At 40.4% G+C, this 26411-nt stretch overlaps 1 protein-coding gene across 1 annotated transcript in view; it reads right to left on the bottom strand.

Moving 5' to 3' along the window:
- The window catches only part of ERI3 (ERI1 exoribonuclease family member 3), a 3093638-nt gene that overhangs the window by 1955210 nt on the left and 1112017 nt on the right, over positions 1 to 26411 (bottom strand). Inside the window, exon 4 of the mRNA XM_044085355.1 lies at positions 25805 to 25896. Coding sequence (XP_043941290.1) covers positions 25805 to 25896 — 92 coding nt within the window. The remainder of the gene's footprint in view (positions 1 to 25804; positions 25897 to 26411) is intronic.

The raw sequence follows: 26411 nt of genomic DNA, 5'->3' as shown, positions 1-26411 counted from the left end.
ACACAATTGCTGATGGGTCTAAAACTCAGTTGGACAATCTGAAGTGTTTTAAATTATCTCAGTTTGGGTACAAAAATAAAACGATTCCACTAATTATGACACTACGCAATGTGATGCATGCTCCTGTAGGGGGACACATTTGATGTTTGTAAACAGTACCAAATAATCATGTAGTATTAGCAGCATTCAAGTAAAGCCCAAAAATATGACATAGAAGTAGATGGCAAACAAGTACAAGCACTGCTAATTCTAAAAGTATGGTAACATTAACAAAAAAGTTTTTCAGTGGATAAGAGTAAAATAAATACAGATGGGGAAAAAGGGTATTATATGTGTCAGTGTGGGTATAGATAGGACTTTCATGTGGCTAAAGTGTTTTGTACTCCTCTAGATACACTAAACATGGTACTGAGGTAATATCCAACTTTATGTATGAAGCTCTGAGTCCTTTCTTATTTGCAGTGGTGATGGACAGGTTGACAGATGAGATCAGACAGGAGGCCCCGTGGACTATGATGTTTGCAGATGACATTGTGATCTGTAGAGAGAGTAGGAATCAGGTTGAGGAGACTCTGGAGAGGTGGAGATATGCTCTAGAGAGCAGAGGAATGAGAGTCAGCAGGGCTAAGACAGAATATATGTGTGTAAATGAGAGGGAGGTTAGAGGAATGGTGAGGATGCAGGGAGTAGAGTTGGTAAAGGTGGACGAGTTTAAGTACTTGGGATCAACAGTTCAGAGTAATGGTGAATGTGGAAGAGAGGTGAAGAAGAGGGTACAGGCAGGGTGGAATGGGTGGAGAAGAGTGTCAGGAGTGATTTGTGACAGACGGGTATCAGTAAGAGTGAAAGGGAAGGTCTACAAGAGTGCAGTGAGACCAGCTATGTTATATGGGTTGGAGACAGTGGCATTGACAAAAAGGCAGGAGTCAGAGCTGGATGTGGCAGAGTTAAAGATGTTAAGATTTGCAATCGGTGTGACTAGGATGGATAGGATTAGGAATCGGTATATTAGAGGGTCAGCTCATGTTGGACAGTTTGGAGACAAAGCAAGAGAGACGAGATTGCGTTGGTTTGGACATGTGCTGAGGAGGGATGATGGGTATATTGGGAAAAAGATGCTAAGGATGGAGCTGCCAGGTAAGAGGAATAGAGGAAGGCCTAAGATAAGGTTTATGGACGTGGTGAGAGAGGACATGCAGGCGGTTGTTGTGACAGAGCAAGATGCAGAGGATAGGAAGAAATGGAAAGAGATGATCCGCTGTGGCGACCCCTAACGGGAAAATCCAAAAGAGAATGATGATGTATGAAGGCATTTTTGGGAAACAGGAAAGACTTTCTGCACTTCCTTGATTTGTTAACATACAAGAAGGATGTATCACAAGTACATGCAGAGGTGGGGTGAATGGTGAAGAAAGCCTACTGATCTCTGAAATAGACTAGCTGGACAGCTAGTATGACAAAGACAGAACTACACCAATCACACTAGCTGGGAATAATTCAAATCAGAATGAATTTGAGACTCAAGATAAGAACAAGTACAAGGACCCAAAAGATTTAAACAGTATTAATAAGAATTATAAGAATAAACAGTGCCAGGATCCTGGATTAAGAGAAAGCAGAGATAAGGTGCAGGTCACAAAAAGAGATACTGTTTTGCCAAATTAAGCCCTTCATCCTTTCCCATTTTAAGCAAAAATTGATCTTGTTTTTTGAGGAAAGGAAAAAAAAGCTCCTTCACATAAATCTTTCTATTGCCTTTTAGCACCACCATCAAATAACTGATGTTCTGTCTCCAAGAGGACTGTCAAGGATTTGTAGAACCATTAGTCAAAATTTCTAGTTTGCGTAAACATACTGTACTGTATTAGAGTATGTCAACTCTTATCCTGAGGCTATGACACTGTGTAGAACCTCTGCCAAGCCTGCTGCAAGACAGTTACAATATTATGTTCTACTGGATGATGGTAAATAAGGAACTGTCAAAGGTCATGAAGGAACTCAGCTAAATGTTACAGACTAAAAGGCATAAAAATCCATACACCACCCCAAGCAGATAATTTGGTGCAGCATTTTGAACATAATTTTGTGGAAGACAATTGGTTAGGAAGGAAAACGCTGAGACACGTTACCCTGTATGATGCTTTCCATCAGAGAGGTAACCCAGCCTTACACTGGTTTCACGCCATTTGAGCTAGTTTAGGAAAGACACCCCAATGGTTTATAAGACTTATCAAAAGAAACATGGGAACAGGAAGATAACCCTTACAGAAGTGTAACGGGGCACATAAACAAATGCAGGAACAAACAGCTGTAATATCAACAGTGTGGGAATATATGACACAGACTCCAGGTACAGCTATAATTAGGAAGCTATCGTACACGCATGCCATTCAGATGGCAAAGTATTCATTTTTACTCTCACTGTGGAGGGCATATTAATTTCCAATTGGCATGGGCCACATGAAACAAAATTAAAAAAATGGAGGAATAAACTACAAGTTCTGACAGCAGAACAAAAGCAAATTACAGAAAATATATCATACCAATGTATCAAAACCATGGAAAGACAAAGAGGTGTCTGGTGTCTTCTAGAGGTTTATGTTTGGACATCCAATGGAAAAATCAACAAACAGCATTACATCGTAAATGCCGTTCACTGAAACCTCCTCCCCCAGCTAATTATATATGCCAACTCCTAGATCGCACTATAGTGGGAAAAGGGCAAATTTCCTTATCCCTACCATAATGTGATCTTAGCTGAACGACTCGATGAACAGCATGTTCAACGAGATATGCTGTTCGATGATTTTTCCATTCAATGGGCAGTCACAGATCCGGCTTCTCCAGTGCCAGGCTGTCCCCTAATCATACAACCTAATTCTAAGATACAGCTAGCCAAAACCTTGTCAATCCCTCAAAAAAAAAAAAAAAAGAAGTGAACAGGTCTGTGTTAAAGAACAAAGATATTTTCTATCTTGTCCCAGAATTAACCACCTCAGTTAAGAATAACACAGTTAGGATAAAGCAAGGAGAAAAGTTCAAGCTAAAGCCTTACATGATCCTTAAAGGACAAAAAGAAGCTATAAGTAAGAAAATACCCAAAAAGTTGGAGTTGAGGGTTAATGAAGAATCTCAAAGGGTATGGAATAACCATGTGGTATTGGTGCCAAAACCAGAAGGTAGTATCTGACTCTGTAATGATTTACATCAATTGTATTTATTTATTTATGTGATGTTTGATTGTAATGAGGTTTCCAAATGTGATGCCTTAGCCATGGCTAGGACATACAAGGTGCAAGACATGTTTAGAAAGGCACATTACCTTACCAGGATAAGCTTACCAAAAGGTTATGGCAAACTCCTCTGACAGAACAGGCCAAACAGAAAATGCATTTCATTATGCTAAGATGACAGACTTCAATATGAAGTAATGACTTTTGGGTTGAGGCCCTGCTACCCCACTCACATTTCAGAAAATGACAATCTAAAAATAACTATACCCCAATTTGCTTCTGCTTATTTGGATGATGTAACAATGTACAGTAATGACTGGAAGTTTTACTCTACCCTGAGCACAGGCAATTCTGTATTCAAGTTGCTCAGCAAGCCTAATGGCCAAACCTTCCAAATGTACATTCACTGTTGAGTAAGCTAGGTACCAAGGTAATTAAAATGGACGTGGTCTGGTGAAGCCTTATTGTTGGAGGGTAGAGGCTATAAGAAATAAACAATATCCATCTGCACAAAGAAGCAGGGAAGGGCTTTTCTGATATTGTTTAGTTATTATAGGAATATTCACACCTTACTTCGCCACTATATAATAGCCACTGACCAGTTTGACTAAGGCAAGGGCCACTATGATATTTAGCCAGTCCAAGGAAAGTGACACGGTATTTACAAGTTTGAAAAAATTCTCCCTGTGCATAGTCTGTACTAACTCCCCCTGATATCACTAATAACTTTACTATGCAGGCTGTTGTCTCTGATGTTGGGATAGGGGCTATGTTGTCATAAGAAGTACAAGATGAATAATACTCCACTTACTATTTAAGCAGGAACTTCAGTTTGTAAGAAATAATGCATGCTGATGTGGAAAAAAAACTGCTTGGCTATTAAGTGGGCAGTATCAACTATGTTACTACTTAATGGGCAGACAAATTTAAACTAGTCATGGATCACGGCTCATGATGTATAATAGGAAAAGAACCCTAGGGGTTATCCACTGGTTCTTCAGCCTTACTGGATACAGACAAGAAGTGAAGCATGGAAATGCAGATGAACTGTCACCCCCCCATGCCTTTGCTTCTCTGGACACCCCACCACCTAGACTTGAGCTGGAAGAAAGGAAATGTGACAGAGTGCAAGGGTCATTAAATGAGGGCATGTATGCAAGCTCTAAACTGATGGAATGCGCATAGTCTGTGTTGCCTTAAAAGAGGGATACTTCATTTAACTGTCTAAAATAGTAAATAAAATAAATAACTCTCAGTGATATGTTACCTGAATGTGAAATCAGAATTGTGCTAAAGAAGCTGCCATTCTAGGGCTGCTGTAGCAATCACTGTGATAACGAAGCTATGGCTTGTGTGTTCTTTGTATAACACAAACAGTAACGCTTAAAGAGGGTTGCTAACTTTCAATGGAAGATCTGCTAGGCTGTAAAACTATCTGTACTCATCTGCAAGCTTCAGGAAGAATATGGAAACATGCTTAACACTAAAACAGCTTTTAAAGTTATTTTCATAGCTGTGAGATACTGCACAGTGTGAAACTGAAATCTGCGTTGAAACAAGAAACTTACAAGTACAAAGGTATATGACTTCATTAAACAGACAAACGATTTTACAAAGCTTTGCCACTATTATGCTGCACTCTACATTTGTTGACTGGGTAAGCCCACTGCACGCATCTGTCCCTTTCAGAGATGACACAGGAGCACTATCTGGTTAAGTGACTTGTTCAGAGTCTCAGAGAAAACAAATACAGGTAGAAGGAATCAAACCTTATACCAGGGGCACAGGTAGCATCGTATAAACAGCTCAGAGCTTCAGTCCTCTGCACTAACTGCAAGACAAAATATTTAAAATCAGCTAAAGGAGATGGAGGCTAATCATTCTGCAGTGTAGCAAAAATACTGTAAACAATTCACAAAAATTTGTACTTTTACAAATGCATCTCTAAAGAACTGCATCCAAAATATTCAGCATGTTATGCTGAAAAAAAAAAAAAGAAAATGTATGCGTGATAATGAACATAACCAGTGGTTCTTCCAATGTAAGTGTTGAAGTAGCATATTCAACAGGGCAAATACTTCCACTATTGGTGCAGATCAGTATCAGCCTTGACATTCCCAATGTACTTATCTCTTGTCAATAAATAAAGGGTATCATCTAAACATGCTCTTTGGGTTTGTCTCACTCTGATCTCATAAATCTCACTCTACAAGACTACCCTGGAAGTCTTGATAGAAACACCAGCACTTTAGTTTTGGTAATACTCACAAAAAAGTAGAAGAATGGCGGTGGACCTAAGGATTCTCATTTTCAGAGGAGATAGTGGATGAGAAACTGGACTGCAGAAGTGACCACATTCAAACATCTACAATTATGATAAATTGACCACACAACTATAGTATGCTCCTTGTATTGTTGCTGCACTCATGAAAACAGGAAAGAGTACCAGGGTTGGTAGTCCTCATAGTTAAGAGGCTAAAGACATCATAGTAGAAGAGAGCAGCATGCCTGTCAAAAAGGCACAGATGATCCCTGTCCTAGATTTAGTCCAGGTAGAACAACCTGGAACTGGAAATTAATGGCTCCTACCTTGAAAACTAGGAATCTCCTCGACTCCCTGGCAATCTTTGTATGCAGGTACAAGAGGTCCAACAAGCACAATCACTCTAACAAGCAAGGGAGAACTAATCACATGATAACTATCCAGAATTTTCTTTCTGACACAAAGTTAGGATGCTTAAGATTAGAAAGGTCATAGGATTCTTGGTCATTTTTGACACTTAAAAAAACTGAAGTAGCAGCCAGACCTGACTGATCTGGTTGGACCTCTTGGACAGTTCTTATTTTGATGAAGGCAGTGGGATGCTGGAAAATGGAAGGGAATGCAGCAAGTGAAGGACAAGGAAAGGTTTTACTTGGTCACTGGACATTATGTACAGAATCCAACTGTCATGTGTGATAGTCTGCCAGATGGACAAGTGGAGTGACAGATGGCCCGACTAATTCCAGAGTGAAGCAATCCGACAAGGCCTCAGGGAGACTGCTGTTACCATTCAGGCTGCCAAATCCCTGCACACGGCAATAGATTCTGTCAATTTGGTGCATCTGCCATGGACATCACCAACTGACTTGTGCTGGTTCCTTCTCAGTTACTGATTATTTTGTTGGCCACATTTGAACAACTTCCACCAAGTCTGTGCCCTTGAAAAGAGGCAATGAGAAGTCATATATTTAATGCTAAAAAAAAAAAAAAAAAAAATCTGTGTTCCACCCTCATTTTTGCTGTCCTGCAGTCAGTTTTGTTTTATGATGTGGTTAGATGTATTGAAATAGGTGTTTAAGAAGGTCACCATGAAATTCTCTTAGAAGTCTAAAGAAAGCAAGACATGACGGCATATAGTAACTCTAGAGCTTGCTGTCCTTACTGCCTCATCAGTCGCACCATGGGTTAAGCAGGTGAACAGATTACTTAGGGTAGGTGTCTGAATGATTAGTATTTTTTACAGAGCTCTGGGTAAGACACCTTCTCCCATTAATCTGACATTACAGTAGTGCAACAGCTCCAATGCTGCATTGGACTCCTAGCATGGATGCCTGGTAGCTAAGTGTCACGAACAAGAATGCTGAGCATGCATAACTTTACACCCCAAAGCAGTCATGTACCATGACTCTTGCTGCAAGAGGTGTTCTGCAGGCCTCTAGAAGGTTGTTAGCTTCTTTAAGGCCTCAGTTGCAATGATAAACAATATAACAGTGTTTTTTATCCAGCAATCTTAGTCTGGGCCAGGAGGGTCACAAAATCCACTCTCTTTGGAACAAGCAGCCATTACACTGGGTTCCTTACATTCTTCCTCAAGTCAGCCTCCTTCCAGGAAATTTGACAAAATTAGAAAAGGTACTCCAGATAAACAAGCACATTTTCTAATCCTAAAGCACATACAGCAGGTATTGCTATCCAAATAGGCTTCTGCTAAACAGGTTATGACTGCTTAGGTTCATAGATTCATGGGTGTGCAGTAGGCTAACAACCCCAAGGGCCATTTTAAGCCTATCAATGCATCCCAAATCTCTGACAATTTATGGTACCCTAGATAAGTGTAAGCAGGGGCTGGGAGATGAAACATTTACAAGCAGGGGCCCAGGAGATGAAACATTTACAGACTGCCTGTGTCCATTAGAGACATGTGTGCCAAACCAGGGATGAATTTCCTATTCCCCATCCAACTGTCCAAGTTAAACTTGAATTGGATTAAGGAAGAACTCTGCTTCACATGGATGGGGAGCCTTGTCCAGAGAAGGGCTAATCTCTGGAATGCATAACTATCTCTCCAGCAGGTCCTATTTATATCACAGGCAAAGTTTAAGTACTGTGATTAAGTTCTGCGGATATACAGGAGGTCAATCAGGTTGGGGTCTAATGCCTTGCATGCCAGGTATAGATCTCCCTTCAACAGCCTGTAGGAGACAGAATACAGGGATAAGGCCCTTAGGTGGTCTGCATAGGACATGTTACTTACCCCATGTATTCTTTTAGTGAGGAACCTCTTTGGACGTTCCAATTGTTGGATGTGCTTGATTAAGTACATACCAAAGGGGGCACAGTACTCAGTGAAAGGTTTTATGAATGCCGAATACAGCGGAACAATAACCTTCTTGAACTGAGATATCATACCTGCCTAACCCCATTCCCACTAATAAGAATGGGAAAGCAATGATTAAATTGTGGAAAAATGTATTCTTTTACTGCTTCAACTTTCAGAATTTTAAAATATCAAGCTCATATGTTAAAGTTTTCATTGCTATCTTTTCAGAACATACAGAAATTGATGGCTAACATTCCTTCTTATGAGGTAAATAGCTCATTAAATGCTTCCGTGACAGCTGTTGCTCATGTCACTAAACATATTTTAAAGTGTGCCTGTGATGCTGCTGATTCTTCCTCCAGAGCTGCTATTTCTGAGTCGTTTTAAGGAGATGTACTTAGTGACATTGTCAAAATCCTCCTGATGATATTTTACTAGAGTTTTTAAATTCTCCTTTGGATAAACATATTCTGTTTGGCCATTTTTCAGCTGAGGTGTCAAAGGTGTGATGAAAGGGAAAAGCTTATTCAAAGCATGTCTTGGATTTTTCAACCCTGCTTTTTCAGAAATAGTAATTTCTCCTTCGCCTCAGCAAATTGCTTAAATAAACAATTTAATCAGCAAGGAGACAGCAAACAAGGTTTTAAAAAGCAACGACAAATAGTTTGTGAAAAGAAACAAAAACTCTCTAATACTCGAGGACAATCCTCTCAGTCTGCATGACCATCAGCCTGTTCAGGCTCTTCCCCCTCCTCTACCCTAGCAAACTTTCCATGTCTGAGAGACTTCACCTCCTTATGTGGCATCAGCTTGTCTCCTACAGCTGGGTTCTGTGGGTAATTCAGTAGGGATTCACTTGGCAATGGGAATTCCTCTTACCCAGGTAACCAGATTTCTATTTCCTCCCACCCTACAATGTGTTATGTCTCAGGGTGTCACAGAACCCATGCCCTCCAATCTCTAAGGAAAGGTGTTTATTCAAGAATTTTTCTAAAACAAAAAAAAAAAATCTAGTTCCCAGATCAGCTAGGGCCTGTACTAGATCTTTCTCTTCTAAACCTTTTTACGAGATTTCAAAGATCAGGATTTTATCTATTCCATCTCTTGCATCTCCAAATTCCTCTCTATCTTTCATGGTCAAGCTGGATCTAAATGATGCCTATCACTTCTCCATTGCACAGCATTTCACGTGCTTCTTAAGATTTGCTGTATCTGGCTTACATTATCAGTTTTATGTTATACCCTTTGGACTGTCCAGAGCACCAAAGGCAATTACAAAATGACTTGCTCCAGACACAAATTACTGTAGACATCAAGGCATTCACATTTTTCCTTAGTTGTGCAATTGTCTTATCTCATCAAACTCTTTTTTCAGCTGACAAAAGTCTTTAGCAACAGTTCAGGAACTTCTACTCATTCTGGGTTTTCAAATAATGTTTCAGAGGTCTTCTGCATTAGGAAGAGCCTTTCTTTCTCCAGACAAAGTAGACTTGTTTCAGAAATTCCTCCTGCGTTTCCCCAGTCAAAGTTATGCATCTGCAAGGGTATTTCTCACAATTCTGGAGTAGCATCAATGACTCTTATGCTTCCCCTATCCAGACAACCCCTGAGGAAAGCACAATGGTACCTCATCTCTGTCTGGACTCAGCATATATACCCTTTCTCCTTACTGATCCCAGGTCTAAGATTTGTAAAGAGGGAGAATAGATGGAGAGTAGACCAGATAGCTTGCAATCCAGGTCTTCCATTCTCCATTCCAAACCCCCTGCAGTCAGTCACAAAAGGAACGTCAGACTTAGCATGGGGAGATGGTTTCAAAAGGGGTAATAGTGCAAGCTCTTTAGGATCCTGCATACAGACTGTGAGAAGCATATAAATATCAGAGAGATGTTGGCCGTTACCAATGATTTGAACCCCTTAAATCATCTCTGGTCCCTACGACCTCTGCAGGTGTGCTCACACACATCTCAGTCATGTGATATATACACAAACAGTGGGGTACCAGATCTTACCCCACACATACACACACACACTTTGCTATCACAGCCTGTGAGTTAGGAACTTAGCTCAGTTTGACTCTTAAGGCTTCATACATTCAGTCACAACAAAACTTGGCTGAAGATAATCTCAGTAGGAACAGGACAGACCCCCTCGCATGAAAACGTCATCCTGGAGTCTCATGAAAATTGATCCAACTGTGGGAACACCTGAAGTACATATATTTGCCTCCCTTCAGAACAAACAGCTAATGAAATTCTGCTCCAGGACTACTTACAAACAGGCCTAAAAGGCAGATACTTTCTCATTCCCATGGAAAGGAGTGTTGCTGTATGCTTTTCTACCCTTTACACTGATATCCAGGGTTCTTCTAAAGATCTAGAAGGACTCTTCAGAAATTGTGGTGGTGACCCCCTTTTGGCTCAGGCAACAGTGATTCTCCCTTCTTTTCAATTTGGCCAATGGATATTACCACAAGCTTCCCCACAAGATGGAATTACTCACACAAGATATGGGGAGTTTGATATACCCAGTCTTTAACCTCTTCAACTAACTGCCTGGATGATAACATTTTGATACCTTTTAGGGATTTTTATAAGGATATGCAGGATGCACTAAAGTAGGAGATAAAACCTGCTAACAAGCAATCATATATGGGTCATGTGGAAAAGATTTTCTAGTTGTTGCCATTCAATGAACTGGGAACCTCTTCAGGCCTGGCTGTCCCTGTTCTTGATTATTTGCGTAAGTTACTGTCCAATGGCCTTTCATATTCTTCTATCAAGGTAGATTTGTTGGCCATTTCTGCTGGTCTGCCTTTGGATGCTCCTTTCTAATAATGCTTAAATTAAACAGTTTTTGAAAGGGGTGCTACATACTCATCCACCTAAGAAACAGATGGCTTGGCTCTTTCTTGGGATATGAACTTTGCCCTTGAGAATCGTATTCAGTCTCCATTTTAACTAGCTCATGAGGTTCTTATCTTGGAAGTCTATTTTACTTATTGTTCTAACATCTGCTAGTGGAACATTTGCATTACAAGCACTAATGTTGAGTCAACCCTTCATTGTTTTCCACAGGGACAGTGCTTCTTTCAGAACAAATCCTACCTTTATGCATAAAGTGGTCTTAAGAGTGTGCTTTAAGCTATGCTGTTATTCTCGAAGTGTTCTTTCCCGACTCCAATGACAAAGGAGAAAGGATCCTTCACACTATAGCTGTCCACAGGCAGCTCGGATACTACCTTGACAAAATTTGAACTTTCAAGAAAACCGATCAACTGTTTGTCACCAATGAAGGTAAGAAGAAAGGACAACCAGTTTCAAAACAGACCATTTTCAGGTGGTTGTCTCATGCTACCATCTTTTGCTACACTCATTATAATAAGCCACTTTCAAGTAGGATTATAGCCCATTTGACACAGGCTTTTTCTTCAGTGGAATTCTGGAAAGGGGTAGACTCTAGATGTAGTTTAGAGGCAGCAACATGGTCCTCTGTAGAGAATTTTATAAAGCACTATAAACTAGATTCTTTTTCCACACATAGGATAGCTTTTGGTAGAACCATTCTTCAGGGAATCCTGAAGTCTTTTATTAGCATCCTCCCTCTTTTCCTTAAGCTATGATAATCTATCCGTAGAGCTGAGGCCCCTGCAACAGTGATATATGTTTGATCAGTACAATTATGTAAGTGAAAATTACTATAACATTAGATGTTCTAATAGATCACTGTTCCAGTAGCCCCCCCTGACCAACCTTCTCTTGTTTAAATTTTTGGTGTTGCCAGGGTGTGGATCTGTCCATCTTTTTTGTATATAGTTAATGTTTTGCTTGTTTACTAACACTGTTCTTCGGGGTTCTTGCCTCCTTCCCTCCTGAGCAAAAATTGCCCAGAAGCATTTCACTCTCCAACTCCTTTTTTATGGAGTTATTGACATTTGGAGGGTGTGAAAGGTGTCGTTAGCTTTTGGAAGCTATCTGGTTGCAGCGGGGTAGGATAGCTTAAACTACTGTAACAGTGATCAATGTTTAAACATCTACACTTGTTCTTTTCCATCATGCAATCACATAAAATGAAAGGTAAATTATTTTTGGATTCATCATTGAAAAAAAAGTTGAATCTCTATCAAGACTGTAATTTTCCTTACTGCCATATTAACCTGTTTGAAAACTGCTAATTCTTACCTTCAGGACCAGCAAACACCTGATTTAAGTGCTGATCTTAAAATCAATGATATATTACACTTATGTCTTAAGAATATTATGGCTGGAAAAATATGTTCTATCAGTTGTGATTCTCATTATTCTAAAAATCTAACCTTTGGAAATACTAGCTTTACATGACACAGTGGAAACTGCTACATTTTAACAACTACTGTTGGCATTTTTCCCTGCATATTTCTGCTTCCTCAGACTGCAAGCCATTGAACCTACCAATCGCGTATCATCCCAGATTCCTTCACAGTGGTGACCATTGTCATTTCAGATCTGCCAAGGGAGTCTTGTCTGGGGTCAACCATTCGGGCAGATGAGGGAGATTCTGTGTGTTCTTGCCAGGATCACACCCATGACATTTGTAGTCTTATCTCTTGCCCCACCCCTGGTGGTAAAATGCTAACTTGTATAACAGCATGTATTGTCTATGCTTCCCCAAATCTATGCATGCGAGCTCGATCACATGCAAGACAGGGAGCTGCCATTACCTTTTTGCACAGTCACAGAGCATTCTCTTCCTGCCGGACTTGCTTTCAATGTTATATGTGACTTCCATCACATTACAGCAGATATAGTTGACCAGAACCTGCAACCTAATCCTCCCCTGCTAGCCTGCCAACAACCCATGCCACTAATCACACTCTGGTTACCTGGGTCATAGTTAAGGTTTTATCCCTCTATGTCACTAGGCTGGCTAACAATTAAAATTGGCTTTTGGCAAATTTTAGACCATCACTTACAGGTGAAAGTCCTGACACAATTTCTGAGAAATATGCTAAATATTTCAAACTGTTTCAGACATATGGTCCTAGACTGACTACAAGGTACAACTGGTAGACCTCTATAACCATACAGCTCATAACACACACGTTTGATATTAGCTCTGGCAGACAATCTCTATATGTCTGAATTGTTTCATTTGTGTTCTTGTAAAATTAGAAGTAAAAAAAATATTTCTAGTAGAGAGTCGATTATCCAAACTAATTGGGACTTGGGTAGTTCGGATAATCAAATATACATTGAACCAGATAAAAAAAAAATTCTAAAATCTTGTTTTTTTCTGCACACAGGGAATACACTTTTCAACCACTGAGCGAATCCAGTGAACAATAAAGCAAATGTTTCACACATGAACAGGCTACAAGCTCAAAAACCATTAACAAGTGAATACATATAACGTTTACATATTCAGATTTTATGATTTTTCCTACTCAAAAACCTCGGAAGGCTGCATTCAGATAATTGACTGCTTGGATAATCGACTCCCTACTGTACTTGTTTGACAAGGTAATACTTTGTGTTAAACTGTCAAAAACACATGGCAGCTAGTGCAGAGGGCTAAGGCTGTGAGCTATAGTTCCTGTGGTACCAGGTTTGATTCCTTCAGTCTTTATTTGCATACTGTGTGACCTTGAGCTAGTCACTTATCAAAACAATGTTCCCAGTTCACTTCTGAAAAGGAACTGTGTGCCCAGTGGGTCAACCTGGTTAACATATGGGTATTATTACAATTGTAGAAAAACATGAACTCATTTGAGATGTTGCCTAGTTGCAATCACTGCTGTTTAACTCATGTTATGTACCACAGAAAAGTGAGTATTTGAGTGTCTTACTCACTTTTTTCCAAACAACTTCATTAAAATAAAGCGGTACTATACATAAAAAACTTGATAACATGGTTAACAGCAGCTGTTAATTTTGAATTCACAATTCAAGAGCTAGAAAATAAATACCACAGAACCATCAGCAATATTACCAGGGAATGTTTATTTAAAATTCACTAAACTGTTGTGTCTTCCAGTTCATATACTAATTTTTCCAAATAAACCATACAACCCAAGATTCAAGATTAACCATTATGTCCACCCCAAACAAAAGAAAAAAAAAACAACAAAACCAATTAAGCTATATACAAAGCTTGACATTAGTAAAACAATGTCAGTTAAATATAAACAGCAAACCTCCATGACTCTTGAAAGTGGCAACATCCCTTTTCAGTAGACCTTAGGCAAATTTACTCTTGCCCTAAAAGAGGTGAGACTGGCCTCCTAGTACGCATTCTTCACTATCATCTCTTAGGATACCATTAGTTATCCCTTATATCATTATCCCCAGCCTAAACTATCTCCATAGCCATCATCTAAATAATGAAACCATGGTAGCCATTTGACCATCAATTTACCTCTTTTAGACCCAACGTGAGAGTCCTCCTTTTCAATTAAGTCATTTAGAGTCTTCTTGTCTTTAATATTCTTGGTGGGTTTTCTTTTCTTCCATTACTTAGTAATAGCTTTCTTAGCTATAAGCAGAATTACTCAGAGCAAATGCAATCTATGTGGTGATACATCACTAACTAGCTCTCAAAAAATCTCTCTCTGGTAAGCAATAAATGTTACCCCATTACCCTGTTTATCATGTCTTAGATACACAACTTAAAGCTCCTGCAATTCTGCACAGCTCCAGAAGGTAGACGTCCGGGCTCCAACCTATCCCTCTTCACACTGTCAAAAAAGCATCAATAAGCCAGAAAACATCTTCATAAGCCTATCAGGTATAAAAAAATCTGTACAAGCATTTCCATACAAGCATTCTAAACCTTTTGGAGTTAGCATACATTGCGAGCCCTGCAACCCTCCCAAGTAATGCTCATATCTAATAACTTCTCAAGGGCAATTCACCTTGTCTATTAGTCTCTCCTTTAAAATGCTTAACATTTATAAGATTCAGATAGCACCCTTCCCACTGTTCTTTTCTTATCTTTTACCCACCTCACTATTTCCAGCCATTTATTTTCAGGGGCACAAACCCACTGCTAGCACTTTGCCTTACTATCTAAAGCAATGTAACACCATTACCACTCCCCCTTCATTTTCCTTTTGTTCCCTAACTCTTCTCATTTCACCATGCAATAAATAATTAACTAAAATATTATTTGGATTTGGATTATCTGATACCAATATCTAACTCCAGATTTTAACTTACCCTACTACTTTACAATAGAATTATCCTGTTTTTCTCTTCATCAGCCTTTGGAGATTAGACATTTTTTTACATCTCTCCAGCTGCATCACGTCTAATACCCTGTCCAAGGCCTCTCATATCATTCTCTTCCACTTTGCCCAACAGTCTGTATTCAAGCACCTCATCCTCAGGACCCATCAAGCCACCATCATGTATTTCTTCACTTTGGGGACCCCATACTCCCATATAGGTAGGCATTGTCACCTGATCCCAAGATACCATTGGTTTGGGGCTTTCCTACAGAACCTTTGACATTTCCTGGTTCAGCATTTTCAGGAACTTCATACTAGGCAGCCACCAAAATGCCTGAGCTGGATAAAGTAGTTTTGGTATTACTCACAGTTCTAATAACTGTACTTCTCTGCTCTAGTTCCATTCCTAAGATCATCCATCTTGGTATAATTAAATTTCTCCTAACACATACTCTGCAGGGCTACAGCCAAACTAGATCTAAAAGTTAAACCATACATACCTAATTTTGTCATTTCCCCAACATACTTAGCTATGCCAAGTGTAACTCTCTTGATGGATCAGAATTAGCCACTAAACCCTTAGCCTTACTAAGGCTGATTCTGCAACTCAAAACTTGCCCAAAGATTACCAAAATCTGCCACAATTTTGGCATGTCTCTATGTTGATTAGCTAAGTAGATTAAAATGTCATCTATCAATTGCTTACTAACTCTGCCTCTCTGATGTCCTTTGATAGAGGTTCAAGATATACTGGAAATATCAAGAAAGACAATGAGCAGCCCTGCCTAGTTTCCCTATGAAAATATAGCCTTCTCAGAGCTTCTGCTTAAACTTTATTCAGGTTATAGCCTAAGTTAAGAGCCTATGAATGAGTTAAACAAACTCATCTGGAAGCCCCAAGCCACCAATAATTCATAAAAAAATCCATCTTAGTCTATCAAAAGCTTTAACCATGTCGAGGCTTAAGATCCCTGTCTTCCTAGGTGGCCTGTATCACCATATGAGTTACTAAAATAATACCTGCCATTGCTTTTTCTTCTATAAATCGAGTGTGATTCTCACAAATCACTTGAGGCACAATCTTGGCCAATCTATTGGCTAAAGCAGCCATAAAAGAATTCTGGTCATGACTGACTTTAGTTCTGCTGACAGCAGATAAGCCTGGTTGCTTACATTCCTTTAATATTATTGTTATTAATCCCTGCTTCCATTACTCAGGTGGCTGATGCCCAATCAAGATGGGATTCATCATAACAAACCACTCTGCTATAAGCTTCTTCTGCCTAATTTCCAGACCTCTATTGGCACTTCAGCCTCCACCTTCCTTGAGTGCAGTTCTTGGTAAAACATTCTAAAGCCATCTAAAATTAATGAGAGATCCACTTACAGGTGCACCATCCTGACCTATCCTCAGAATGCAGATCTGTCACCTCATCGTCAGTGCTACAGCACATCAAGCTCTGGGGGAATTAAATACATCTGTCTATCTTTTTGAATTTCACCTTCTCATCTGTTACAGCCTGTAACTTCCTCCTGTTCTCTACAAAGGCACTCGCTTCCTCCTCCATGAACATCAGTTTGTTGTACAGGGATCTTAGTGCCCTTGCATCTCCTCAAATATTGCCTTCACCATGTCTTATATTTTTTACTGTATTTAATTTCACTCTGCCTTGATTCAAGTTTGAAATCTTTCCATCCATCTGGTGATACTGTATTCTCTTGCTCCAACAGTTCAAACTAATTATCTTTCTACCTCTTCCTTATCTTTTCACCCAGCAAGCAAATACTGGTTAAACTTCCAGTACTTCATCAACTTCCCCTAAGGCTTCGCCAGGATCTTCATTTATAATAACAATGCATGATCAGAAAACATCCTTTGCCTCAATGCTAACCAACCTACAAACCCCACAAGATTACACTGATATGCAGGACCTGTCTAATCTAGATTACATATTATGATATTTCCAGGAGTAAAAGGCCTACCTCCTTTCCCCATCTAGATTATTGTGTACAACCAGATATCCATCAGGCACACTGTCTTACAGAATTATAGCAAAAGCTTACATTCTTTGCTGTCCCTCTCTGCTCTAACTTCCTTATCTATATTCTGCCTTCTTGTGACCACATTCCGTTAACAAAACCAAAGTATTCTCACAAAATGTCACAACTTGCGGAAGGATGTTAACAAAAAAATGACATATGCTTTGGGTGGTTTATTAACTGACACTACTGTACCACTCTCATTTTTTCAAGTTCTTTTGGTTGCAGTATAGCATCCTTTTTCATCAACAAGAAAACTTCTCAGACTAAAATCTATGTACTTAATGAACAAAAATGCTACTCCCCACTATCTCTTTGGCAGTTGGCTACTTCTCCCACTGGTTTCATTGTCTTCTTAGTTTTCCAGTATTGACATGTTCTTTTTTGTTTAAATACATCTCCTGTAATCCTACCATGTCAATCCACTACTACTTCGCAGTGTATGTAATTACTGATTCCCATTTTATGGGGTTTAAAATATTTACATTCTAAGTCACCAGTCTCAACCCCCCTTCCTCCACAGTTAGTTAATTCTCAATAATCCCAACTGACATATGTAAGTCCGGGTTTGTCACAAAGACCGGGATCTAGCTAATTAGCTATTCAAATTATGCGTTCAATGGCACCCACTCACCTGATTAGGTTAGACTATCCCCAAAACCAAACTGTACATGCAAACAGCTGACATCTCGACAACAATTAAGCAGTCAAAAAACAAACAAAAAAACTTTCACCAGTAACTCAAGTTTAAAATAACTTCAGTTCTGTCTGTCGTGCCCATACTGATTTCCTAGCCTCATGAACCAAATAAAGTTTTTTCCTGTGCCTGTTGATGTTGTTAAAAAAGGAGAACACATAACTGCGCCTGTTCAATACCACTGGGACATGTGGGGACTAATCATCCTTATTGCTCTCCTTGGAGACCTTCTGCCCTTTCCCAGCTAGTTCCCAAGTTTCCCTGATGGCCATCTCATCCCAGATATTCTAGGAGAGTCCCTCTAAAGCCTCCTCTTCTGCTAAAAATGATTGGAATGGGACAATTTTCAAAGTTGTGAGCCACAAAACTTTTGCAGAGAAAAATCCTGATGTATATAAACAGGGACTCCTATAAAAGATAACTTATTGCCCCAGTTTCCAAATTGCAGCTAAAATCCTTTCTTTTGTTGTATATGATTCAAAATGAACAATACTTGTTCTAGCCCTCCTTATACCTGATTTGCTCAGTCAACATGCAGTCCTGTGGGACCATCAACCCAAATTTTGGCCTGAGATATTGCCAACAAAGTAGCCATTTGCTATTTTATAAAGCCCTTGCAATTGGACTCATCCATTGACTCAGTAAAGCTGTTAATATGAAGATTCTTTTAGCTACCATGGTCTTCAAGATCTGAAAAAAGTATTTACACACACTCCAGGCAAATTTCAAGAGCTGCCTTCTTTTACTCCTCAACTGGAACAATACTCCAAATCTTCTCTTTTTTATCATGCAGACAAGATAGCTTCCTCAGCCTAACATGTTAGCTTACACAATCTAATGGGCACTATCTTCACTTTTGTCAAACTTTCTCTTCTGCACAGGGGATAGAGACAGAACAAAATGTCACTTCTTTGGTTGGTCGCCATACAGAAAGTCCATGTGTCTTACACTTTTCCTAAAAAAAAAATTATATGAAAACTGCAAGCAGCACAAGGAAAAAAATGAAGGCACAGTTGTGTAAAATCTTACCATAACGGTTGATGTCCTTCTCTTCAGTGATGCAGCATTCTTCACCTTAGGGATCTCCTGCCAAGAAATGTCCAGTCAGTGTACCAAAGCCTTTAGATCTTGTATGCTCTGTATGTCACATGCATGCTCCCCACACAAAACATACAGTATAAAGATGATGTACTGACGCAGTTCCTCAGAATTGAATTGCCCCAGTAAAGAACAGTCTCCGTAGGACAAAAGGAGGCCATTCACATCCAAAAGGAGAAAATGTAGATGGAAAAGGGGGACTCTCGGCCAGGAGGGGAACCAAATCAAAACCCAAAAGAAAAAAGACAGATATAAGGAGGGACCGAATACTGCAACAGTGAAGAAAAGGACATCTATTGTTATGGCAAGAGTTTACACAACTGTACTATGTCCTTCTATATCACTGTTGCAGTCTTCTTCACCTTAGGGAGAGTACAAAAGCTCAAAAAAGGAGTGGGAGGTGGAAGGCTGGTAAGAGCCCTTAACAGATCCATGCAGGATGGCCCTAGCAAAACCTGCTCTGCCCCTAGAAACCATATCCAATTTATAATGCTTAGTAAAGGTATGCACTGAGGACAAAGTATCAGCTTCAAAGATAGAACTGGTGTTCAAAACCTTGAAGAAAGCACCAGAAGAGGCAACAGCCCTAGTGGAATGGGCTGTAACTGAAGCACTTGCCATGAAAAGAATAACACAAGGAAATGTTCTTAGATATTCAGGAAGAGATGACGGTTTGCTTGGAAATAGCTAAACCCAAAGTCCTGGGATGAAAAGAACAAAAAGCTATTCAGACTTATGAATGGTCTTAGTTTTATCTAAATAATACCAAAGTTGTCTGAAAATTCAAGATATGCTGGATCCTCTCACTAGCAGACTGTGGAAAAGGAAAAAAGGAAGGAAGCTGTTCTGCTTCATTTAAGGATAATTCATTAACAACCTTCGGCATAAAAGAAAAATTAGTACAAAGAGACCCCGTCTCTGTGAAAAAGCAAAAAGAAAGGAATGGCCATGTGAGCCTGAAGCTCAGAAACCCCCTGAACCGAAGTAAAAGCAAGTAACAAGACAGTCTTCCAGGCAAAGTGTTACAGAGAAGCTGAGACTGCAGGCTCAAAAGGAGCCCGAGTCAATTTTGCAAAAACAAAATTAAGATCCCAAGGAGGAGGAAGAGTCTTCCTTTGGGGGTCAAGATGCAAGACACCTTTAAGAAATTGTTTGACCTCAAAACAAGAAGCCAAAGGAGGATTCAAGGGCAGATAGACAGACACAGCTAACAAATGCACCTTCACAGAAGAATAGGCCAAGCCAGGCTGGTGCAACTCACACAAATAGGACAGAACTAGATGGACCTCAACTAAAAAAGGGTCCTAGCTATCAGCATGGCACCAGACAAGAAAATCTCCTGGCTATGAGCATAGCAACAGACAGAAAATCTTTTCCATTTGGACATATAAGACTTACTGGTTGTGGTTTTTCTTGCCCCCTGTAAAACCATTTACAGTGCCAGTTGAAGACTGGACAAGTGATAATAGATAAGTCATCCCTTATCCTGTATGAGGAGGTCCAACTGGTGAGGTAACTTGTGCCCCTGGTCAGATGCATTAAGAGGGGGAACCACTGCTGTCTTGGTCAGAAGGGACTCACTAGCAAGATCTTAAGGGGTCCAGCTGAATCTCCTGCAGGACTCTTAAAAGAAGAGTAAGACAAGAGCAGGCACAGACATTCCCTTCCAATGAAAAGAAAGGGTGTCCGTCTTCCACGCCAGATTGCATAAAACAGAAAAGATGGAGCTGCCTGTTCAGAAGGGAGGCAAAATTAATCTACCCGAGGAACACCTCACTGACTGACTATGTCCAGAAACACATTTCTGTGAAGCATCCATTCGTGAGCCTGTGTTTTGGACCTACTCAAACAGTTGTCACAAAATTGTGCTCTGAAGGAATATACACTGCTGTTGAAGAGTTAGCTAATAACTGATAGGCAGATCCCAAGCCTGAAGAGCCAGCCTGCAAAGAAAGTAAGATCTTATGCTCCCCTGCTTGTTAACATGCCACATCAATGAGGTGGTGTTGTCTGCGCAAACATTCAGAGGGCCTGGAGACAGTATGGGGCAAAATGTTTGAAGGGCCAGAATCACAGCTCTCATTTTTTGATGATGATATAGTCTGACTTCTGAATGACTGGGGAGGGGGCAAAGATTTTGAACTTTCAGGTTATCACAGGAAGCCCCCTCCCCATGTCTGAGGCATCAGTGAAGAATTATTGAGAAGGAACCAGAGGCTGAAAAGATAAGCCTGGGTTGAGGGTAGGTTGTTGAATCCACCATTCAAATTCCTGCTTGAGAAAAGGAAGGACAGGCACTCTGAAATCCAGAGGGTGGCAATGCTGAAGCCAAACTGAATGGAGGTACCACTGAAGTATAAACATATGCAGTCTGGCATGAAAGACCACTGGAATATAAGAGGCCGTAAATCCTAGGGCCTGAAGAAACTTTTTGGCTGAAATGGCAGGCAGAGGAAGAACAGAATGAACAAAGGCTGACAAATCCTTTAGAGGAGGAAGAGAGGCCAACATTGCATTGTCTGAATTCTGCAGCCCAGATACACATGATCCTGACAGAGAACCCCAGACTTTGAAGAAGAGATATGGTGAACTTCAGAGCCTGTAACAGGCAACTAGACGAAGGTGCCAGAATCAACAGTGGTCTAAATAATGAAAAATCTGAATGCCTTGGAACCTGTAGAAGGCAATAAAAGGAGCCAGGCATTTTGTGACTACCCTTGGAGCAGTAGAAAGGCCAAAGGGATAAGCAGGGAACTGAAAATAAGAGGAAGAAACAGAGAAACACAAAAACTTCCTGAAAAGAGAGTGAACAGGAACATAAAGGTACGTATCATTCAGATCCAAGAATACCAGAAAAGCATGGGGTAGCAATACAGGAAGCAGGGTTTGAAGAAAAAGCATCCAAAAAGAAGGAGCCTTGAGAAAAGTGTTGAGGAAGAAAAAATCCAGAATAGGCCTCCAAGTACCCTTCTTTTGAGGAACAAGGAACACTGTGGAGTAAAATACCCTTCCTACTTGGGAAGGAGAGACAGGATGAATAGTTCCCTGGTCTACCAGAGACCCAAGAACCTCTGAGAAATGAGAAAGCTGCTCTCGAGGAGGTTGAGGAATCCCTAAAAATGCCAAATGTTTAAGCCACTGTTTCTTGAGATAAATGCCCAGGGAAAACAACCGGCGTCTAAGAGACTTAGGCACAAATGATTTACAAATACTGCAGGAAGTATGACTGTGTGAAGGAACCAAACAATAGCAAGAATGTTAGTAATGATCCTTAATGGAATCTGCCTCCCACACTGATATTTTCCCTTCTTGGATGACATGAACTCCAGGTAACGAAAAGAAACCACCATCAACTATAAGAAAGAAAAAAGACTCCAATAGAGCACTTATATGATGGCTAGGTATCAACACAGCAAAGGGCATTCAGACTGAAGATCGATGATGGCATTCAGACTGACAGCAAAGAAGTTCTGGGTAACTGTGTCTATATGTCACCTTTATGCACCACATTCTGTGTAGGAAGCATATGTACGATGTACGAGGCGCACAAGATTTAAAGGCTTTGGTATACTGGCTGAACACTGGACTATCCTTGGCAGGAGATCCCTAAAGTGAAGAATACTGCAATAGTGATATAGAAGGACATCAACACAATCCACTTTGATTATTGATATATTACTCTTCTGTTTTGTTGTATGGTAATGGGTACCTAGGAAGTAGTGTTCAGAGAGGAACTTCCCTCAAGTTGTACGTTCAGGTGTGGAGTTTCCTTGGCTCTTTAATGCCTGATATTTGAGGAAAGATTCCTGAACAGTCAATGGGCATAGTCTAGACAGATGACATTGTTCTACGTTTTGTAATTCGTTATGAGTGTTTTGATTATTTGGGATAGTATTATGTTGCATGTTTATATCTCTGCAACAGTTATGCTTGTTTCTCTTTTTATCTGTATTTACTTGTTCGATGGTTACTAAAATTTGATTAAAAATGAAAACTGAAACGAATATAGAGATGCTAACATTTGTAGGCAGGGTCAAATTAAGGTTAGAATGGGCATCAGAAGAAGACAAACTGCAACATTAACAAAACATTCAGTATAAAATAAAAGTCATACTACTGGTTCTCTTCAAAGCGACGAATCATCATCATCTTTCGGCTGTTCCCGTTAGGGGTCTCCACAGCAGATCACCTGTTTCCATTTCTTCCTGTCCTCTGCATCTTGCTCTGTCACACCAACCACCTGCATGTCCTCTCTCACCATATCCATAAACCTTATCTTAGGCCTTCCTCTTTTCCTGTTACCTGGTAGCTTCATCCTTAGCATCTTTTTCCCAATATACTCAGCATCCCTCCTCAGCACATGTCCAAACCAACGTAATCGTGCCTCTCTGGCTTTGTCTCCAAACCTTCCAACCCGGGCTGACCATCTAATATACTTATTCCTAATCCTGTCCACCCTCGTCACACCCAGTGCAAATCTTAACATCTTTAATTCTGCCACATCCAGCTCAAACTCCTGCCTTTTTGTCAATGCCACTGTCTCCAACCCATATAACATAGCTGGTCTCACTACCCTCTTGTAGACCTTCCCTTTCACTCTTACAGGTACTCATCTGTCACAAATCACTCCTGACACTCTTCTCCACCCTCTCCATCCTGCCTATACTCTCTTCTTCACCTCTCTTCCACACTCACCGTTACTCTGAACTAATGACCCCAAGTATTTAAACTCATCCACCTTCGCCACCTTTACTCCTTGCATCCTCACCATTCCTCTATCCTCCCTCTCATTCACACACATATATTCTGTGTTAGTCCTGCTGACCTTCATTCCCTCTTCTCTCTGGAGCGTATCTCCATCTCTCCAGGGTCTCCTCCACCTGTTCCCTACTCTCACTACAGATCACAATGTTATCTGCAAACATCATAGTCCACGGGGACTCCTGTCTGATCTCGTCCGTCAACCTGTCCATCACCACTGCAAATAAGAAAGGGCTCAGAGCTGATCCTTGATGTAACCCCACCTCCACCTTAAACGCATCCGTCACTCCCACCGCAGACCTCACCGCTGTCACACTACCCTCGTACATATCCTGTAACACTCTTGCATACTTTTCTGATGCTCCTGACTTCCTCATACAATACCACAACTCCTCTCTAGGCACCCTGTCATATGCTTTCTCTAAGTCTACAAAAACACAATGCAACTCCTTCCGACATTCTCTGTACTTCTCCATCAACACTCTCAGAGCAAAGATCGCATCTGTAGTGCTCTTTCCTGGCATGAAACCATACTGCTGATCGCTAATCATCACCTCCCTTCTTAACCTAGCTTCGACTACTCTTTCCCATAACTTCATGCTGTGACTGATCAGTTTAATCCCTCTGTAGTTACTACAGCTCTGCACATCACCCTTATTCTTAAAAATCGGTACCAAAACACTTTTTCTCCATTCCTCAGGCATCCTCTCACTTTCCAAGATTTCATTAAACAATCTGGTTAAAAGCTCCACTGCCATTTCACCTAAACACCTCCATGCATCCACAGGTATGTCATCTGGGCCAACAGCCTTTCCATTCTTCATTCTCTTCATAGCTATCCTTACTTCCTCCTTGCTAATCCATTGTACTTCATGATTCACTATCCCTACATCATCTCCCTCTCATTCTCTTCATTCATCAACCCCTCAAAGTACTCTTTCCATCTCCTCAACACACTCTCCTCGCTTGTGAGTATGTTTCCCTCATTATCCTTTATCACCTTTACCTGCTGCACATCTTTCCTAGCTCGGTCCCTCTGTCTAGCCAATCGGTACAGGTCCTTTTCTCCCTCCTTAGTGTCCAACCTTTCATACAACTCTTCATATGACTTATCCTTAGCCACCTCTCTCTTTGCCATGCACCTCATCTCCTTATACTTCTGTCTACTTTCTTCATCTCTTTGACAATCCCACTTCTTCTTTGCCACCCTCTTTCTCTGTATACTCTCCTGTACTTCCTCATTCCAACACCATGTCTCCTTGTTGTCCTTCCTCTGTCCAGATGTGATACCAAGCACCTTTCTAGCCGTCTCCCTTACTAGCTCTGCTGTAGTTACTCAGCTATTTGGTAACTCTTCACTGCCACCCAGTGCCTGCCTTAACTCATCCCTGAACTCCTCACAATTACCCTTTTTCAATTTCCACCACTTGATCCTTGGTGCTGCCCTCACACTCCTCCTCCTCTTCTTGATAACCAACGTCATCCTACAAACCACTATCCTATGCTGCCTAAATACACTTTCTCCGGTCACCACTTTACAGTCTCCGATCTCCTGCAAACTGGCCCTCCTACATAAGATATAATCCACCTGTGTGCATCTTCCTCCACTCTTGTATGTCACCCTATGCTCCTCCCTCTTGTTAAAATATGCATTCACCACAGCCATGTTCATCCTTATCGTAAAATCCACTGCCATCTGACCTTCTGCATTCCTTTGTTTATCACCATACCTACCTTCTCTCTTCAAAGCAACAAATAAAGCTATTAAAAATGCAGTATTGCTGTAACCTTCAGGACTTAACATAGTAAGTTATTTCAGTATGATGATACGTGTTAAGGTTGAAAATGTGACATTAAAGAGAATAAAAAATATTTTCACCCAAATTCAAGATGCAGCTGCTCCTTTCCCTGTGAAGTTAGGAGGACAATTCTGTAAGTCTATAGACAGATTTCATATATTATTCCTTCAAACTTTTATTTAAATATGTGAAAACATTTTGGAGATGCAGCCCTTAAAAATAAGGGAAAAACAGCAGAACAGACACAGCCTTTTTGAAAAATGGCCAGTAATAAATGGTTAACAAAATGCCTATGCTTCATATTTTGGGACCAAAGTACAGCTCCTGTTTCTACATTTCTTTTTATAAGACCGCCTATAAAATAAATTATTAGTGAAAAAATAACTTACATTGTTTTTAAGTCCCAATCTCCACAAGTCACAAAAACTGATCTGACATCTGGATTTAGGAGGTCTTCCTTTTTCATCCAATCATCAACCATCTGAAAGACAAAGGGGAAAGCTTTAAAGCATATAGAAAGGGTAATTTTTACTCCACAACTTATTCTCTACTCCTTATCAATCATCTGCGCACTTCCTCCAGCAATCCAATCATCGTCCTTTTTCCCCAATATACTATGCCACAGCAGGGTTAACGAAGATCAGTGCAGGTACTCTGCAGAGATTGTGGAGGTTTTTGTCCTTTCTCACAGGCAACATAATGTACACCTGCTCTCACATCACCAAACCAGTGTCCCATGTGCACCTCCAGATGTCAGATTCTACCTATAGCAATCACTGCTTGAAGGCAGCATGCATCTTAGCTCCTGATGTCCATCTGATGGATGTCAGCAGTTCAGAAAACTGGGCTTCCTCCCTCAGGGTTGAGTGAGCCAGAGCTGGCTTTTTCCAGTAGCCTCCTTCACCATTTGAGCTGATGTTCAATCCTGGGTCATTTAGGTCATAGCCAGGGCTTTACCCAAGTGTGCCACCGGGCTATCTCAAAGAGAAAAGACAG

The sequence above is a fragment of the Protopterus annectens genome, chromosome 10.part0 (genome assembly GCF_019279795.1).
Source record: "Protopterus annectens isolate FY-2018-M chromosome 10.part0, PAN1.0, whole genome shotgun sequence".
In the NCBI taxonomy this organism is placed as follows: Eukaryota; Metazoa; Chordata; order Ceratodontiformes; family Protopteridae; genus Protopterus; species Protopterus annectens.
Note: the sequence above shows the minus strand (reverse complement) of the source record. Positions and strands in the feature narration are given on the sequence as shown.